Source organism: Molothrus aeneus, chromosome 15 (assembly GCF_037042795.1).
Source record: "Molothrus aeneus isolate 106 chromosome 15, BPBGC_Maene_1.0, whole genome shotgun sequence".
NCBI classification, from domain to species: Eukaryota; Metazoa; Chordata; class Aves; order Passeriformes; family Icteridae; genus Molothrus; species Molothrus aeneus.
Genome location: NC_089660.1, coordinates 143,739 through 162,597, shown reverse-complemented (window position 1 = coordinate 162,597; position 18,859 = coordinate 143,739). Strand labels below are relative to the sequence as shown.

The 18,859-nt window shown below is 49.1% G+C and overlaps 1 protein-coding gene across 1 annotated transcript; it reads left to right on the top strand.

Moving 5' to 3' along the window:
• Nucleotides 1-2,044: 2,044 nt before the first annotated feature.
• On the top strand, nucleotides 2,045-5,094 carry EGR1 (early growth response 1). The gene is made up of 2 exons (XM_066560225.1): nucleotides 2,045-2,392; nucleotides 2,697-5,094. Exons 1-2 carry the CDS (start codon nucleotides 2,158-2,160, stop codon nucleotides 3,989-3,991), a joined length of 1,530 nt encoding a protein of 509 aa, XP_066416322.1. The 5' UTR covers nucleotides 2,045-2,157; the 3' UTR covers nucleotides 3,992-5,094.
• The last annotated feature ends 13,765 nt before the right edge of the window (nucleotides 5,095-18,859 follow it).

The window sequence follows — 18,859 nt, the reverse complement described above, 5'->3', positions numbered from 1 at the left end:
CAAAGAACACGTGTAGTAGCTGCCATTGAGTAACAGCAGCTGCAGATAAGCAGAAGCTATCCTCCAAAGCCTGGATTGTGGTGCTACAGTACATCACTGATTTTAAGGTGGAAATGCATCGGTGTAGGAGGCACTGCACAGTGTTACTGGCAAGGCACTGTCCTAAATATAGCAACTCAGTTAAAAACCGTATGCATGGCAAAAGTCTAAATATTCTAAAAAAGCGGGCAGACAGAGGCCTGCCGTGGCTCGCAACTTAAATATAAATCTCAAAGGCTGTAGAGGCTAGTGGTTTATGCAGCTGCCTTCCCACGGCAAAAGAAGGCCGCCTGGCATAAAGCCCTGTGTGGCCCGGCCCGGCTCGGCCCGGGATTTCCGCGGGGAAGAGCCAGCCCTGCAACCGACCGCGAGTTGCGGGACGTGCCCGGAGGCGAGCGGCGCCCCGAGCGAGCGGGGCCAGACCAGAAGAGGAACCAAGTCGCCTGCCTTTACGCTCCGTCTCTGCGGCAGAGGGAGCCCCGTCTGCGACAGAACATGGAGCCGCAGACAGCGGCGAGCCGGCCGTCCGGCAAGTTCCGCGCTGCACCCGACGATGGGGCGACCGTGCGCCGCGGAGCTTCTGGCGCCGTCAGCGGCATCGGGCCCGCCTAAGCCTCGGGCTGCGGGCGACGGCTCCGACCCCGCCCCCGGAGCCCCGCACACTGCGGGGAAGCCCTCGCCGCGATGGCCGCGCACGCGCACTGCGGCCTCACTGCGTCGCCGGAGCCGCCTGGCCCGGCGCCAGGGGAGCCCCGCGCGCCGGCAGCGGGGCTGCCCGGGCGGGGCGGGGCGGCGGCCGCGGCGAGCGAGTATTTATAGCGCGGGAGGCTCCCCCGGCCCGGGCAGCGATGTTCCGCGGCTCCTTGGCGTGCGTGTTGCGTCGAGCAGACGGCCGAGGGTTCCATGCGGAGCCGGTGCAGGGTGCAGCCAGCGCTTTGCGGGGTGGGCAGGAAAGAGCTGTAGCCGCGTCAGGGGACAGACCTAAGGCCGCGAGAGTAGAGTACCCGAGCGCTGTCACATTTCATCGCCCTGAAGTCAGTGGTGGCTGTGGCTATTTAGTATCTGGGGCTCTCTGTTTATCAGTGCCCTGTTCTCCGCTACGTGAAGGAGGCGCACGGAGCCGGGGTCTGTCCCGGTCTGGCGCTATGGGCAGACCTCCGTCGGGAGCGGGCGGAGCAGGGCCATCCCAGCAGGCCGCTGGAATCCCGGAGATTCCTCTTTTCCGGGAGCAGGCAGCTCCTGCCTTGGGCGCGCTGCCAGCACCCAGAAAACTCCACAGGAAACTCCGAGGCTGCCGCGGGAGCCGCCGTGAGCAGCGCTTGGCTCCACCGCGGAGACGGAGGGGAGGCGAGTAGTGCGAGCTGAGCACACGGGGTGGGGACGAGGGGGAGCTCTGCCCGCGAAAACACGGCGGCGACGCAGGGGTCTGTCGGGTGCTCCCCGAGGCTCCTGTGCCACCCGCCCGGGCAGCATCCTCCCTCTTTCGTGGCCCGGGTCTTCCGCGCGCTTCTGTTGCCAGGGGGCGGGCGCGCACCCGTCTGCAGACAGGCTTTGCGCCCCCCCAACCCGGGGCCGGAATCGCCATATAAGGAACGGGAAGCCTCCGCCGGAATCGAGACTTATAAGGTTGTTTCCTAATATGGAAAGTACGGTGGGTGCTTCCGGCGGGCTGACCGGAGCCGGCGGGGGCCGGGGACCCCGTCTCCCGGGACCGGCGATGCTGCGGCAGCGCTGCGGCGGCGCTGCCCATGGCGGGGGTCAGACCTGCACCGGGCGTGGGGCCCTCAGCCCGGGGCGGGCGGGGCCCCCTGGCCCGGCTTTCCCCGGTGCCAGGCTCTGACGCCAGGAGGGGTCCTCCGGCCCGCATCCATATAAGGGCTTCCTGCTTTCCATATATGGCCATGTACGTCAGGGCTGGGGCGGGCTGCGGCCAGTGAGACCCGATATATAGAGGCGGTGCCGGAGCGGGCGGGGAGCCGAGCGCTTCCAGCGGGCAGCGCCGGGGCACCAGCGGCGCAGGGCGCAGAGCAGGCGACGGCCGCCTCGCCGCAGCCGGCCCGTCCGCCGGCCCCGCGGCGGCAGCGCCATCACCCTTCAGAGTCGGAGCCCGGCGCCCTCATGGCCGCGGCCAAGGCAGAGATGCAGCTCCTACCCCCGCTGCAGATCTCCGACCCCTTTGGCGCCTTCCCGCACTCGCCCCCTGCCATGGACACTCACTATCCCAAGCTGGAGGAGATGATGCTGCTCAGCGGCGGGGGTCCGCAGTTCCTTGCCCCGCCCGGGGCACCCGAGAGTGGGGGCTTCGGCGCCGCCGGGGAGCCCGGAGAGCAGCACTTCGAGCACCTCGCGGCAGGTAAGCGCGCTGACCTCGCCCAGGCGGGCGGGGAGTCCCGGTCTGCAGCGGGGGCAGCGACGCCTGCGGGAATTCCGCGCTGCAGCGTCGCCTCTGTCCCGGCGGCCGCGCGGGGGGATTCTCCTGCGTGCGTCAGCGGCTCCGGACTAGCTGCGGCTGGAGACCTGCCAGCGACGCTGCAATATGTTACGCTCAATTAGTAATTAACCAGAATCTGGGGCTGCGCTGTTAGAAGGATTGCTCGCGAAGCACCGGCAGCAGCTGCAGTAACTGCTGGAATTAATCGCTACTCCTCTCTTTGCAGACACTTTTCCTGAAATCTCCCTGAACGAGAAAACCTTGCCAGAAACCAGCTATCCCAACCAAACGACGAGACTGCCACCGATAACCTACACGGGGCGCTTCTCCTTAGAGCCGGCCCCCAACAGCAGCAACCCCCTATGGCCAGAGCCCCTCTTCAGCCTCGTCAGTGGGCTGGTGGGCATGGCTAATGCACCTCCCACATCTACGCCTACTTCATCATCACCATCCTCCTCCTCGCAGAGCTCCCCACTGAGCTGTTCTGTCCAAGCCAGCGAGAACAATCCAATTTATTCGGCTGCACCAACATTCCCTAATTCCAGCTCTGACATTTTTCCTGAATCCCAGACCCAGTCTTTCCCCAACCCCTCTGGAGCCCCCATCCAGTATCCACCTCCAGCTTATCCGACTGCTAAAACCAACTTTCAGGTGCCAATGATCCCGGATTACTTGTTCCCTCAGCAACAGGGTGAGCTCAGTCTTGTTCCAGCTGATCAGAAGCCCTTCCCAGCTCTTGAGACCAGAGCACAGCAGCCTTCCCTCACACCACTGTCCACCATCAAGGCATTTGCTACGCAGACTGGCTCCCAAGAGCTGAAGACCCTCAATGCTAATTATCAGTCCCAGCTGATCAAGCCCAGCAGGATAAGGAAATACCCCAACCGTCCCAGCAAGACACCTCCTCATGAGCGTCCCTATGCCTGCCCAGTGGAGTCCTGTGACCGGAGGTTTTCACGATCTGATGAGCTAACACGGCACATACGCATCCACACGGGACAGAAACCTTTCCAGTGCCGCATTTGCATGCGGAACTTCAGCAGGAGCGATCACTTGACTACACACATCCGCACGCACACAGGAGAGAAGCCATTTGCTTGTGACATTTGTGGCAGAAAGTTTGCCAGAAGTGATGAGAGGAAGAGGCACACTAAAATCCACCTTAGGCAGAAGGACAAGAAAGTGGAAAAGGCAGCTCCAGCCTCAACTGCTTCCCCAGTTCCTGCCTATTCATCCGCTGTGACTACATCCTACCCTTCCTCCATCGCCAGCACTTATCCCTCCCCAGTGCGCACAGCGTATACTTCTCCTGCTCCCTCTTCCTATCCCTCCCCTGCACACACCACATTCCCATCTCCTTCTATAGCAACCACTTACCCCTCTGGCACCGCCACTTTTCAGACCCAAGTGGCCACTTCCTTCTCATCTCCAGGAGTCACCAACAATTTCAGCTCACAGGTAACCTCAGCACTTTCAGACATGAACTCAGCCTTTTCTCCAAGGACAATTGAGATCTGCTGAGACTACTTTCTGGAACAGGATAATTCACCTTTTCCATTGGTATTATCAGACATGGAGTCTCTGATTACTCCCACAACACCATACGTTGCAAGGCTATTTAGTTTAAACTTCAGCTGCCTGAATCGACTGCTGCTTAAGTTTTCCACCTCTGTTGAATGACTTAATTTGCATGAACTGTGGATATAAGTTCAATATAACTTTCCCCGTAAACAATAGTCTTTTATTAGGAAGAAAGGACTTTTGATTAAGTATCTAGCTAATGTAAATTGTACATGTGCCATGGTTTTGCTTTCCTTTAGGTACTATTGATGTGGAAAAAATCTTTGCATATTCATATTGTATAATTTGGAGTTTGCAGGGCCATATTTTGTAAATGTTAATTCTATTTCAGTGACAATGCTATAATGCGTTTCAAACTTCTTTGGGAACAGCACTTACTGTATTCGAGCATGTTGGAGTGATGTTATGTAATTATCATCTGATGAGACACTCACATGTGGCAGAAGTTTTGTTTTAAAAGTTACAAGTCTTGGTGCCTTTTTGTGAAGCCTTGCTGACGTCATGCGTTTGTGTGAGTGGATGCTTTGCATCTTGCCTTAAAGTGGAAGGGATGTTACTCAAAGAATGTAAGGAAGAGCAGGGAATGGGTGGGGAGAGGAGCAAGAGAAAGGGCCAGGGGATGGAATGTAAGAAAAAAAAAAAAGACCCAAAAAAGAAAACAAAACAACCAAAACCCAAAAACAAATAATCAGAGAAACAACAAAAAAACCCTAAACAAAACAAAAAAACAAACCAACCCCAGACCCTCTCCCCCTCCACCTCTCAAAGTCTATTTTTGTTACAAAAATGTAAATTTATATATATATATATTCGGGAGTTGGAATGTTGTAGTTACCTACTGAGTAGGCAGCGATTTTTGTATGTTATGAACATGCAGTTCATTATTTTGTGGTTTATTTTTACTTTGTAATTGTGTTTGTTAAAATGAAAGTGACTGTTTGGCTTCTAAACACATTGAATGCGCTTTTCTGCCATTGGGATATTTGGTGTACAATACCCTTCAGAAAAAAAAAATAAATAAAACATCAAATTGTGCAGACTTACACTTTCCTTGAAATTACTACTTAGGAAGACTGCACCACAGCAATCCCAACTCTTTTAGTTGCTTCAAAGTCAACACATAACCACTTGTCTCCAGGAAAAAAAAAAAAAGCCTTGTTTAAAGAAAGGAGACAAAATCAATCTTATGTCTGGTTGCTTTCAAAAAACATGGATGGCGGACTCATGTCCTTGCATTAGGTGCATCACCACCTCTTCTCTTTTGAAGTAGCCACAATTACTGTCTCCTGGTCTAGCCTTCTGGAATTTTGATTGTGCTAAAAACTGACCAAGTAGGCTGTCAAGCAATGCTTGATGAGCCTGAGGGTGCCCCAGGTTCTCCAGAGCATTTTGAAATGAGTAATTTTCATGCCTAAAGAGGAAAAAAGAAGATAGGTTCTCTTTGGTGCATTGTGTGAAAAGCAGTCCAAGTAAGGGAGTAATGCTTGGCTATACAGGAATGAAGGCGGTGCACCCTTGCTAGCGTAACACAAAGGAAATAAATGCATGGGTCTTCTGCATCCACTACTTTCGTGGCCTTTGTCCCATAAATTGAAAACAAATTTCAGGGAAGAAAAATGCCTTATGAGAAAGCATTGCCCATACATTTTCTGCAAGATCTTTCGTTTGGTGTTGGCCTGAAGACAGGATTTCTGTTTCTTAAAAAGTTTGCTTCTAGTCCAATTAGTAGGATGAGTCGGTTTCAAGGAGTTTGTTCCCAAGGAAACAGCAGGTGTTGTCACTGGCGGGGAAAACCCTCCCCCTGCAGGAAGTGCAGCGGCGAGGAAGGAAGCGAAAACCTCTTGCTTTTGCGCTTACGCGCAGAAGACCCATTTGTTCGGAACTAAACCTCAGCTGTTTGTGATTTAAAACCCAATTCAGGTCTGACCACTAGCGACAGGAACGGCCGCCCGGCTTGGCTCGAAGGAGACCACCCCCCCCGCCGGCCTCCAGCGGTCGCGGTGCCGCGCCAGCGCCGGGAGCGCGCCGGGGACGGTCCCGGCTAAACTGAAGCACCGTCCCCGCTGTCCCCGTCCGGAACAGCACCGACCATATTTGGCATTTCCTCCATGCCTTTTATGGAGCTTCCGCGGCCCAAAAAAGGAGTTTCCTGCTCAGGCATTCCGGGGCTGCGCCGCGCAGCCGCCGTGATGCCGCAGCGCACTCCCCCTCCCCTTTCCCCCCAGCTCTCCCCCTCCGCCCCCTCCCCTCGGGAGGCCCTCTCCGGCGGAGGCCGGGCCCGCGCCGGCGGTGGGTCACGCGCCTGCGAGCAGCGGAACTCCGCTCCGCAGTGGGCCGAGCAGCGGGCTGCGGCTTTCCGTGGGGCTCCCAAAGGCCGCCGGAGCACAGGCCGACCATCAGCGCTTCCTCGCTGCTCGTCACTGTTCGTTTTCGTTTAGTGGAGACTGAGTCGTTCTTCATACACGCCTCCGAAATAGGTAGGATATCGTCTGGCCTGGGGAGTGCTGCAGAGGCCAGAGACCCTTTCCGTAAGCGACTTTTTACGTGGGGAAGTGTGGATAGTCCTCGACTAGGTGGCTGGTTTGCACTTTAATTGCATTAGAGGAAAAATGATTGTTCGGTTTTCTTTTTTTTCCCCCTTAGAAATAAGGAGCTAAAAATTAGTTCGAGCATACTCGGAGCCCAGTATCTGGTGTGGTACGCTGTGTGGCCTGTTGCATTGTGTCCTTTTGTTTTCTAGAAATGCCACTGGAGACTTTCTGTAAAGCCGGTAAAATGAACTGTTACAGATATTTCTGCTGCGACTGCGAACTGCACTTACTGAGTAGCTCATGGGCCCTGACTGGAGAGATGAGACAGCACGAAGAAAAGAGCTGTAGGCAGAGACTTTGTAGTCAAGAGGTATGTGGTCATGGGCCTTTCTTTCCTTTAGGGCTTTCACTCGTACATGTCCGGACTTTGAGCATTTGAGCAAGACCTCAGGTAGCCCCAAGAAAAATAACTTCGTAGACTCTAAACTGATAGCTGGCAGACTGAAGGTGATCTGCGCTGTGGCAGATGCCCTTAGAAGGGCTGTCCCCCAAGTAGGTGCTCACCACTGTCGGGTTGGACTAAAGCCGAGTGTAGCGGCTGAATGCTGGCTCATGAAGAGTGTCTTTGACCCGTTCTGAACTAAACTAGTAACTAGGATTGACCCCTTCTAAAGCAAATTGCACTGTTAACTAGGGCTAGCATATTTAGTGACTTTTTGTTATAAGTGACTGTATATTTCAAATGTTTTCTGTTTGTGGCCCACTAGACTTTAGAATCCTGAGGAGTTTTGAGTGTAGATAATAAATTTATGGAGAGGGTTTGGTGGTGTGATTGTTGAGCTAAACATCCCATGTTTTTACTTGTGTGCATTATCATAATTTAGCCCTAATAAGTACTAGTTAAACGTAGAAAAGAGATTGCATGTTAAAGTGCACAAAGACTTTTGGATGAAATGTGAGATGTAGCTAAAGACCAAGAACTTTAAAAATAGTTAAGCTTCTCTGCTATTATCAAAGATCAGCCTTGACTGATAGCCTAATGATTTATGGTCTTGAATGAAACTTTATCTTCTAAATAGCTGAGGCTGTTGCTTAGACATAATCTCTAGCACTTTCCAGGCTTCAATTTGTGATAATTTTTCGTTGCTGTCATAACAAAAACAGTGGGTATACAGAAGTATTTTCAATGTGTATATTTCACTTCTGTAAATACAAAAAGCATTATCAAAGTATGCTTTCTGATTTTTTTTTTTAACAAGCATAAAGGCTTATTCTTTCCTATTGTGAGCTTTTTGTGCCCCATTTTTTATATCTCCAAACACAAATGATGTTAGACAATAATACTACTGGTAAATGTTGATAGTTGAAAGTTCTGCTATTCGTGTCCTCTGTTAGGTTGACCTAGGTAATATGATGTGACTTCTCTTATGCCAGCTACTGTGATAGTGGGCTTCTCCTGTAGCAGTACAACTGTTGATCAGGAAGAGATCTGCGAACATCAGAGTTGGAGATGGGGAGAACGAGTTTCAATTTGATCATTAAAAGGCACAGAGTGCTTTCATCCTTTTGGTAAGATGCAGTTAAAACTTTAAAACAGACTCAGCGTTACTTTTTTTGTCTGTGGCTGTTTTTCAATCTGACCAGGGTAGTTGAGGATGGCTTTAGAAGCTCATGAAAACATGTTTTATAATGAATATCTAAAATCTGTTTATCGTAATTACTGCACTTGTTTGACTGCACCAGTGTGTGTAGCTCTCAGGTTATCTACCAGAATGTGGTAAGTGGGCAAGGTGATCAGTGAGCAGTGGATGGAAGCAGTTGGTATTGCTCAGCTCTCGATTTCTGGTGCGACTCTTAGCCTCCATTCTCATTTGTGTGCTTTAGGTGGTCCACTGGTATTACGCTGATACCCCCTCAGCAACTGGCCAACAGACCCAGTTCGTCGCTCCCGTGAGAATTGTTATTGAGGAGTAAGTTTGTGTTTGAGTGATTATGTATTTTTTTTTTGATGTGTTATTATGTTAAGTCTTAATCATGTCAATTGTTTTAAATGATAGTTTTGATACTTTGAGGTAAGTTTTTTGTGTTTTTTTGTTTGAGGTTTTTGGTAACTAAATATTATACAAGTATTTTTTGGTGATGTTTTTAGTAATTATAGTTTTTGTGGTTTAACTAATTTGGGTAAGAGTGTATAAATTGTTTTTTAAGTTAATGTTATGTTTTGGATTATTTGATTTACAATTTAAATTTTGTGAGGGGTAAGGTTAGTTGTTAAGTGGTATACTAACAAGCTATGTAGAAAATGGATTTTTAGGATTGGTGACATAAACACTGTATTTGGATGTGTGGTTTTAGTTAGTGTTGCTTATTAGTTTTGTTTTGGTTGTAGAACTATTTATGTTGGGTTTTTTTGTGTGTTTTAAATAAGGTTTGACACAGTGAGTAGGAATCTCTCATGTGATTTTTTGTTTTGTGGAAACAGACGTATAACTTTTTCCGTAGGTTATGAATTTTACGGGACTACTTTATTGACTATTTACTAACTCTTGTACTTGAGTAGGTTTTTGAAACTCTGATTTTGACATCAAAGTAGAAAAATGAGGAAACGAAGGAGGTAGAGAAGTTTTCTCCTTATAGGATAAAAAGGGTTTAACATAGAAACTGCTTTGTCTAATCTTCCGTGGGGGGTGTCCGTGGGACGGCAGCAAGCGCACGGCGAGCTGTGCGCGTTGGGCGGGAGGCGGCGCCGCCGCTCTCAGCGAGCCGAACTGAGCCGAACGCAGCGAGCGGCTCCGAGTTCGGCCGAACGGAGCCGAGCTGAGCCGAAGAGGCGAATGCAGCCGATAATAGCCGAGCTTCGCCGAGCGCAGCATCACGGGCAGGGCGGGGCGGGTTCGGGGTGGAGCCGGGGCTCTGTGAGGCTTCCCCGCCTGTCCCTCTCTCTGCCTCTCTTTCCTCCTCCCCGTGTTCCTCTTCTTTGTCCCCGAGACCCTGCTCTCGTCTCCCTCCCAATCCCGACTCCCTGTCCCCGCCACTTCTTCTTGTCCTGTCCCTACCCCGCTACTCCGTTCTGTTCCCCCTCTCTCCCTCCTCTGTCTGCCGTCCCTCTTCCCCCCCACCACGGGCTTTCCCTTCCCGTCCCGCTTTCCTGCACAGCCCGAGCTCCCTCGCCGCCCTTTCTCATGCCCTGCTCTCGCTCCTCTCTTCCCGTGCCCCCTTTCCTTCTTTGCCCCGCAGCCGCGGGGCTCGGGCTGCCGGAGAATAAAGCCCCGAGGGCCGGAGCCCGGCGGCCCTGGGCCCTTGCAGGAGTCCCCGCGCGGGGCCGGAGGCTCTCGGCGGATCCCCCCGTGCCGCTCAAGCAGCCCGGCCGACAGCGCCGGAGCTGCGGCTTTGCCGGCATCGCGCTGAGAGCGGCCCCCGCTCTGTGCCGGGCCGTCCCCGCCGTCTGTGCCGCTCCCTCTCTCGCTGCCCCCGGCCCGTGACAGCGAGGCTGGGCAGGAACCTCAAGCCTTCTGGGGGCTGCCCCCGCTTTCTTGTTGCAGCAGAATCCCTTTCCGGGGGGATGTGCATGTGGAAAGGGCTTGAAGAAAGCGCTGCGCTGCTGTCCAGGGCAGTCGGACTCGTTCTGAGCCTTCTTTGGGGGTCAGGAAAAGGGGGTGAAGGCTTGGGGCACTGATGTAATTTCGGGCACTCCAGTGTCTCCAGGAAAGGGAGCCACAATGTGGTGGAGGAGCAGGTGGGTGGCAAATGAGGGGGGGGTCGTACTGGGTGCCTCAGCCCACGTTTGCATGGAGATGCTGAGTAGAGGGGTTCATGGGGGGCTCCCGGTGCTGTCTCATGGAAGGACTGCGAGAGCTTCTCACAGGGTCTGGGGGAGCACCTGGATACGCACTTGAAAACGCGGAGCATCGATTAACGGAGGTGCCGAGGGACGAATCTTTGTGCCGGGAAGCAGCAGCCGAACAGGTGAGCCCGTGTGGATTGGAGCGGAGACTTTTGTCCTTTCGCTTTTCAATTTCACCTTGCCAATCACTCCCCGGTGCCTCCAGGAGAAGAAAAAAAAAAAAAAGAGCTTATGAGGACAAAAGAAATTAAACATAGGGAAGTAACTCCTCTCTTTCATTATTGTCTATGTTTGAATTGGGGATGATGCCCCTTCACTTGCGGTGTCAAGGGTGTTGATTGAAGGAAAACCTGCCTTTTCCAGGCTGTTAGGGGTATCACAAGGTTGACAGGGAATTCCTGTGTTCTATTTTAAATGGTTTTAAATGGCAAGGGAAAAATACTGTATTTAAATATATACGATGTATATAAATATACCAAAACAAAATAATAGAAATCAATACAATACATAATATAAATTATACTGTATATATCTTATTATATGTCATATATATTCTATGTCTAAATACAGGACACATAAAAGTAAATATAATAGAATGTAGTAATATATAATAGTAAATATAGTATACAACTACTTAGGAATGTAAAATATCAAAAATATAAATATAAAAATGTTTAAATATAGTTTAAAATAAAGGGGGTTTTTGTTTTTTTTATATGGTAATAAAGAGATTTTTTATTATAACATTTATAAATATAAATAAAAGTAGATATCTAAGTATAGAAATATATCATAAAGATATATCTAAAAATTAAAAATCTACATGAATAGAAGTATTAGCAGTACATATGATATATAATAAAAAATTATATTATTACATTCTGATGTCTATTATATACATTTATAAATATAATGCACCAATATAAACTATAAATACAAACATGAATATAATTATGAAAAATATAAATATAAATAAATTTAAATATAGTTGAAAAGAAAGGGCGTTTTTTGGTTTGTGTTTGGTTAGAGGAAGGGGTTTTATTTTAAAGAATATGAATATACATAATAATGTTATATAGTTCTAAATAGAACTATATAGAACTATAACTTTATATTTCTATATATTTTTATATAGAAATATAAAATCAATATATAAAGATATATAAAAATATATAAAATATGAATAAATAGAAGTAATAGGAAGGGATGTAATATAGAATATAAATAACACTATACATCAATATTCATTTTAGTTGTGAATGTGAATATAAATATGAAAATTTAAAAAATTAAATTTTAAATGTAAGTATTTAATTTTTAAAATTTATATTTGAAATATTTAAAAGAAAGGGCTGTTGCAGTGTGATGCCATTTCCTGTTTCACCTATCCCAACCCCCCCAGGTGTGCCAACCTCTCCTTTCCCCTTTGCCCTCCTGCTAAGTGCTGTCCATCAGTCTTAACATTCCAGCAGGGTCGTGGTGTGGTTGGCAGAAGTTCCAAAGAAGCCCCTCAGGTCCGGGCTCATTGGACTGTCCAAGTGTCTTTATCCCTTGAGCCTTCCCCTCCTCCCCCTGGTTGGTGGCTCACCTGTGCCTTCCCCTCCCCCTGTCCCCGGGCTTAAAAGGAGACGGGATCATGCAGTCTGGATTCTGTTGGGAGCTGTTACAAGATTCAGAGGTCTGTCATCCTGGAATAAAACTCTAGAATCCTCTCCTGTTTCTCTTCACCGTTGCCTGAACCTTTTCCACCAGAGGTAAACTGAGTTTCTACTATGCCTGGATTTGTTCCCAGTGCCCAGCTGCAGCATGCAGCCAGCCAAAGGTATCTCTGAGGTGAAACACCACAGCTGCCGCCTTTGGCCCAGCAGCAAGGGTCAGATGAGGCCAGGCAAGTCCCACCCGGAAATATTGGGATTAATATTCCATAAAGGGCTTTTTTGGTTTTTATTTGGGTAGAAGCAGGAGTTTTATTTTAAATAATATAAGCACTATATAAATATAAATCTCAATATAGAAATATATAATCAATAGATAAAGATACGTATAAAAGAAGAAATACAAATGAGCTAATAGGAATATATGTAATATAGAATATAAATTGCATTATACTTCAATATACATTATAAATATAAATGTGGATATAATTATGAGAAACATATAAATAAAATATATTTAAATATTATTTTAAAAAAGGGTTAGTTTTCTTTTGTTTGTTTTTAATGGGCTGGAAGCAGTTTTTCAGTTTTTTGTTTTTTTTTTTTCTTCCGTTTTTTTTTTTTTGGCATTTGTTTTAGAGGAGTTTTTGGGGGGGATCGCCCCTGTTCTTTTTTGCCACCTTCCCTGTCTGCAGCCCCAAGGCGCGCGGCACCCCCGGCTGGGGTGGGCGGCAGTGCTGCCGCTTTGTGGGTAGAGCGCTAAAGTGCAGCCCTCCACCGACAGGCAGCCGAGAGGCCGCCATTTTGGGAGTGGCGTGTCGCGGATGTCGTGGACTTGCTTGACCTTCTCAAGGTGGCGGCAAAAATCTCAGACCCCGGTAAGTCTGCCGCCCTGTGGCCAGAGAGCGGTACTGCAGCCCCCCCGAGCCAGCGCCCTGCCCCTCGCCACTGGCTGCCGGGGGGCGGGGGAAGGACGCGGCTGCCGAGCGAGGGGCGGGCGGGGCGGGGTCGGTAAGTGGCCGGGAGGGGTGAAGGACATTCAGGAGTGCAAAAGGGATACGATGGCTGAGAAAAATGGCCGGTGCCGGGGCGGCCCGGCGGGGCCGCTTTTGGCGGGCGGCGGAGGCGCGCTTGCAGCGCTCCGCGGGCTGGGGGCAGCGGGCGGGGGCGGGCGAGTGGCGTCGGAACAGGGCTGCATCCCCCCCGAGCTCGCGCACGCCCCTCTCCAGGCGGTGGAAGCGACGGCGGGCCGGAAAATCCCAGCGGGGCGGCGGCGGGCAGGCGGAGCGGGGTCGTGGCGCTCCCCGTCCTTTCTGCTGCCAGCTTTGCAAGGTCAGCCCAGTTGCCCGTCCCGTCCCGCCGCCTCCCGGTCTCTGTAAACTTCTCTCTGGCTTCACAGGTTCATGCTGGAGAGTGGGAGAAAGGTCCCTGCTGGTTGCCGTGTCCTCGGTGGGCAGAGAGCTCTGACCTTGGCCGGATGGGCTGGTGAGTATTGGATCAATGGGGATGTGCTTTTATGCATTTAGTGACCTTTACAGATTTCTTTCCCTGTTTTTTTCAGTCCATAGAATCATGGAATAATTCAGGTTGGAAGGGGCTCTAAAGATCACCTCATTCCAAGCCTGCTGCCGTGGGCAGGGACATTTTTCCCTAGACCAGGTTGCTCAGAGCCTCATCTCAGAGCAGCCACAGCATCTCTGAGCAACCTGTGCCAGCCAGGTGCCAGAGGAGGAAGAAAGCCCTTTCCACCTGGAGCAGAGGCTGCTGCAGCTTCGTGTAGCCTTGTGTCACCGAGTGTGTGAGACTGAAAGGCCCTTCCCATGGAGAGATAACAGCACTCAAAGATCTTTTCGGGAAAAGCAGAGCAATGGAACCTCAAAGTAGCCTTCAGTTCTTCCAGCAGATTTGGGAACAAATTGAAGGAGGAGCAGGGCTGGCCTGGTGCCTGCCAGCTCTGCAGGCAGTGGGCATGGAGAAGCTGCAATTATCTGTCTTCTCAGCTGAGGCTTTATAAATGAGGCGCTTTTCTGTAGTTCCTTTTCAGACATTACATGAAAGTTGCCCCTAGAAGTCCAAAGGCAGCTGTTTTCTTAGCAGAAGGAAGTCAGGAAGAGGCAAAGCAGGCAAGGACATCAGCTAAGTCCAGATAAAAAACTTGGCTAACCTATTTTTCCCCCTCCTACAAACAGCCAATTTTGAAGCACTCAGCAGAGATCTTCAGCAGGGAGGAAAAGCAGAGCCAATCTCTGAGAACCGACGTGCGAGCTCTGGCGAGGATGGCTGCTCCCCCTGGCCTTGGTGTGGGACCTCCTGAGCTGCCATTCCTGAGGTGGGAGTGTTTCTCCTCTCATCCAGCCAAGCCAGAGACCGCCTAGGGAAGGAGCAGGTAAGGTTGAAGTACCGAGATCTCCCAAGTAAAAAGTGACACGGCAAAAGGAAATGGCCTCGACTTGCAGCAGGGAAGGCTTAGATTGGATTGGAGGGACAATTTCTTCACTGAAAGGGTGGTCAGGCATAGGAGCAGGCTGCCCAGGGAAGTCCCCATGCCTGGAGACATTTAAAGGATGTCAAGATGTGGTGTTTAGGGACCTGATTTGGGGGGGCAGCTTGGCAGTGCTGGGGCAGCAGCTGGGCTCGATGACCTTAGAAGACTTTTTCAACCTAAAGGATCCTATGGTTCTGGAAAGCCTTGACCCCTCTGGCTCTAACACAGCACCTGGATGCTGACAAAATGAGGCTGGTCATAGAGCCTGGAGGTCCCTGTGCCACAGGGAGAGGACAAGCCAGTGTCACCTGCAGGGAGGGTCTCGTCCCCAGAGAGCAGCCAGTGACTCCGTCCCTGCCCGGGGCTCTCGGTGCACCCTCGGGGGGGGGGACACCTGCCCTCAGGTGTCCCTCTGGGCACCTGGGAAGGGAACCAGGTCCATCCATGCGGCAGCTCCAGGGCTTGCAGGCTTTGGGGCTTTGCAGCTGTGTGCCTCGTCACAAGGTGGCAGGGACGTGACACTGCCTGGCAACGCTGCTGGCCTCGGATCCTTGCTGCTTTCTTCCTTATCTGATACAGATTTACCAGCAATCTTCTGTCTTTTCTTTAAAATTGTCCCTGGGATAGTTCATAGAGAGGGTCATTAGTTATTTCAAAGCCTAAATATTTTACCTATTGACACTCAAGAGAAAAGACAAAAACCTGCTTTGCATCCTTCTGCCTGCAAGTCATTGTGACACAGGGAAGTGAGGAAGGGGCTGGGGTCACTGAGGCTCTGAAATGAAGCTGAGTTTGCATTCCAATTTATTGGAACAGAGGGTCATCAGAAGTTTTCTCAGCTATCTAAGGCACAGACCCCTGGAACCAAGTAAGCCTGAGCTGCTGCATGCTTGCTGTGAGCCTTGAGGTGAGTGTGCATCATTACAGGCTTGGGATTGATTGAAATGTGCTAAGGAAACCAGCTTTGGAGAGGGAGGGAGGGAGTGAAGGAGGGAGGGAAGGAGGGAAATCCTCTCTTACCACGTGCCAATTCTTCTGTCAAACTCATCACGGCAGGACAGCGTGAAGACTGAAAGTGTAAGAAGATGTGGAGTGAAACAGAGAATCTGACAGGAGCATCGAACGCACGAGTGCACAAATTTTGCTTTTTGCTTGGATTTAAACTCAGAAGTTGTAAGGAATTTGGGAATGAGAAGGGACATTTCAGATGGAGAAGAAGGAGAAGAAGAAGTTGTTGCTACAGTCCTGGCAAAATCTTTTGTTCTAGCTAATAAAAGAAGTTAGTTAAAAAAAAAAAAAAGAAAAAAATACGGGTTTTTTTTCCTTCACTATTATATTCATTGGTGGTATATTGTGTGTTGTTTTATTTCTTGGTATTATTAACTCTGTGTAAATTTTTTTTGAGTGAAGCTATCTTTATGGATGGGCTGGTTTGTATTTGAGGTAGGATTAATTTCAAGAGGTTTCTTTCCTAGACTTCTGATAGGTATTACTGGGATTTTGGTTTTGTTTACTGTATGTATAAACACAGAGATTTGGTAGGGCCAGCTGGGCTGCTGGAGTTTTGGGTGTTAATTTATTAGATGGCTTTTGTTAAATGCAGTTTTAAATTTTTGAAAGGTTTTTTAATGTAGTGGTTTTAAGGTGGTTTTTAAGAATTGATTGTATTGTTTTATGTTGTTTGTAGTTGGTGTATGATAAGGGATATGGTGTAACTTCTTGAGCGTTATGGTTTTAGTGTTCCTAAGTTCCGATTTCTTTCTCGTTCAATGGTTTTTTTTTTTAGTTTTATTTTTGGGGACACAGGCATTTATATGGTGGGTTTTTATAGGCAATATGCTTTTTAATTTGGGTAGTGATATTTTTTAGTATTTTAATAGTTTATATTTCTTATTTTTATGCTTTTAATTAGTTTTTTAAAAATTTTTAAAATAATTTTTTTAGATTATTGGTTATTATTTGTGAGTTAGCATAAAGGTAGAGCTTTGGGGGCTTTTTTAGTAATGCTTATGGTCAGTTGTACAGTTTTGAGTTTAGTGAGTTGGTTTGATTTAATTTTTAATGGGTGTTTGTTTTTATTAGCAGTTATGTCATTTTCAATGTGTATTTGAGTTTTTTGGGTTTTTGAGATATTGTTTTAGGAGGAAGTTTATGATTAGAATGTATGGAGGTTTTGGGCTAGTTATAGCGGGATTTAAAATTTATTTACAGTTAAGTTTATTTGAGTTTTTATTAGGGTTAAATGTTGTGGAATCTTTGTTCTGTTAGAAATAGGTTTTGTTTTGATATGCTGCGATGGATGAGCGTGTACTGTGTACTGGTGCTGACGAAGGTACAGTATTTTTGTGGTTCTGATGTGTTAGGTTAATGAATTTATGTGGTTTAATATATAGTTTAAAATAGAAATAAATATAAATTTAAAACTAAATATAAAATTATAGTGGTAAACATAAATATAGAAAACAAATACATAAATACATAAAATTATAATATATAGTATATTATTGCTCCCCAAATTGGCTCTGCCTGGATCCACGTGCCCTGCAGCACAGCCTTCTCCCTTTCTCCTCACTGCCCTCTGCTCAGCACCAACCCAAACGTGGGCTATTTCAATTCCTGTCAGACACAGAGCAGCTGATGGGCAGCAAATGCAGCCTTCCCAAAGTGGCTGCCCATGACCCGGCCTGCAGGGCAGAGCTCAGGGAGGAGGTGGCAGCTTCCTCAGTGGCTTTTCATGTCCTCTCTCTGCCATGCAGACACTGGCATGCATGGCACGGCTCTGTTTTGGCAGCCGGTCCCTTGGCAGAGCTGGGTGCGCACAGGGTGAGTACAGGGTGAACTCTCTGCTCCTTGCTGTGACACCTGGGCTGGCAGGGATGACACAGTGACCTCTGCCAGCTGATGCTGCCTGTGCCATCACCTGGCACTGACGTGTTTGATGAAAATCCTTTTGCTGGGATTTTTCTCCTGAGAAGCCTCAGAACAGAAATGGAACCAGTAACGATCTGCTGGCTGTGGAGTGTGGGCTGGAGATGGTTTAGCAACAGGGGCATCTTGGGTTGGTCTCCTGTGCATTGTTTCTACTTGATGACCAATCATGGTCCAGCGGTGTTGGGGCTGTGAGCAGTCCCAGGTTTTTATTATTCATTCCTTTCCAGCTTTCTGATGTCTCCTTGCTCTTTTAGTATAGTTCTAATATCTCATTTTCTTTTAATATAATAGAGATCATAATATTTCAGCCTTCTGAAAGGGGGAGTCAAGACTCCTATATCTTCCCTTGTGCTGGGGACCCTCAAACACCACCACAATCAGCGGCTGAGCGGGTTTGTGCGAGCCTCTCAGGAACCCTCGGCCGGTCCTGAGTCGGCAGAAACCGGGGGGGGGGCAGCCCCGACACGGCCAACAGCGGGGAGACACCCTCTGTGCCCCGAGGGTGCTGAGGGCACCTGGGCTGGGGGGAGACACTCTCTGTGTGTGCCCCGAGGGTGCTGAGGGCACCTGGGCTGGGGGGAGACACTCTCTGTGTGTGCCCGGAGGGTACTGAGGGCACCTGGGCTGGGGGCAGACACTCTCTGTGTGTGCCCCGAGGGTACTGAGGGCACCTGGGCTGGGGGGAGACACTCTCTGTGCCCCGAGGGTGCTGAGGGCACCTGGGCTGGTCGCCTTTGCAGCACAAGAGACACCAGAGACAGCGGTAGATGATAAAGGGCCGACTCTTAGCAGGGGTTAATCCAAGGTTTTATTAGGAGTCCCATAGGAGCTCCTGCACCTCAGGGGGCTCCTGCCCAGAGCCCCGGGAGATGTGCCAAGGTTACATTTTAAGGGAGGTGGAAACCAAAAGTAGATAACATCCTACCAACCATTAAGTGACCCTAAGGGATGGATGCTGGGGGATAGACATATAGGACAGCGTATGGGGCAAGGCCTGGGGGGCTGACCCCTAGCCTCTGGCTAATCACTCGAGGACTTGGACTGAAACTTCTGCATGGGGGGGATGGGAGGCTGAGTGATTGACAGAGAGCCAGGGTGGGGGTTTGGGGATGATCTCATCCCGGGAGAGGGATAACACAGGTAAAGGGAGGGGGGTACAGTTTGGGATAAACCATTTGGGAAAAATATGGGGATACAAAACAAAATTACTTCAAAGTATTACAAAGTATCAAAATGCACTACAGCAGCTTTGGGCAGCACCAAATAAAATGTAATAAAATGCTTTAAAAATAGAAAAATTAAAAATAAAAATTAAATAAAATTAAAATAACAAAATTAATTTAAAATAAATGAAAAACAAAA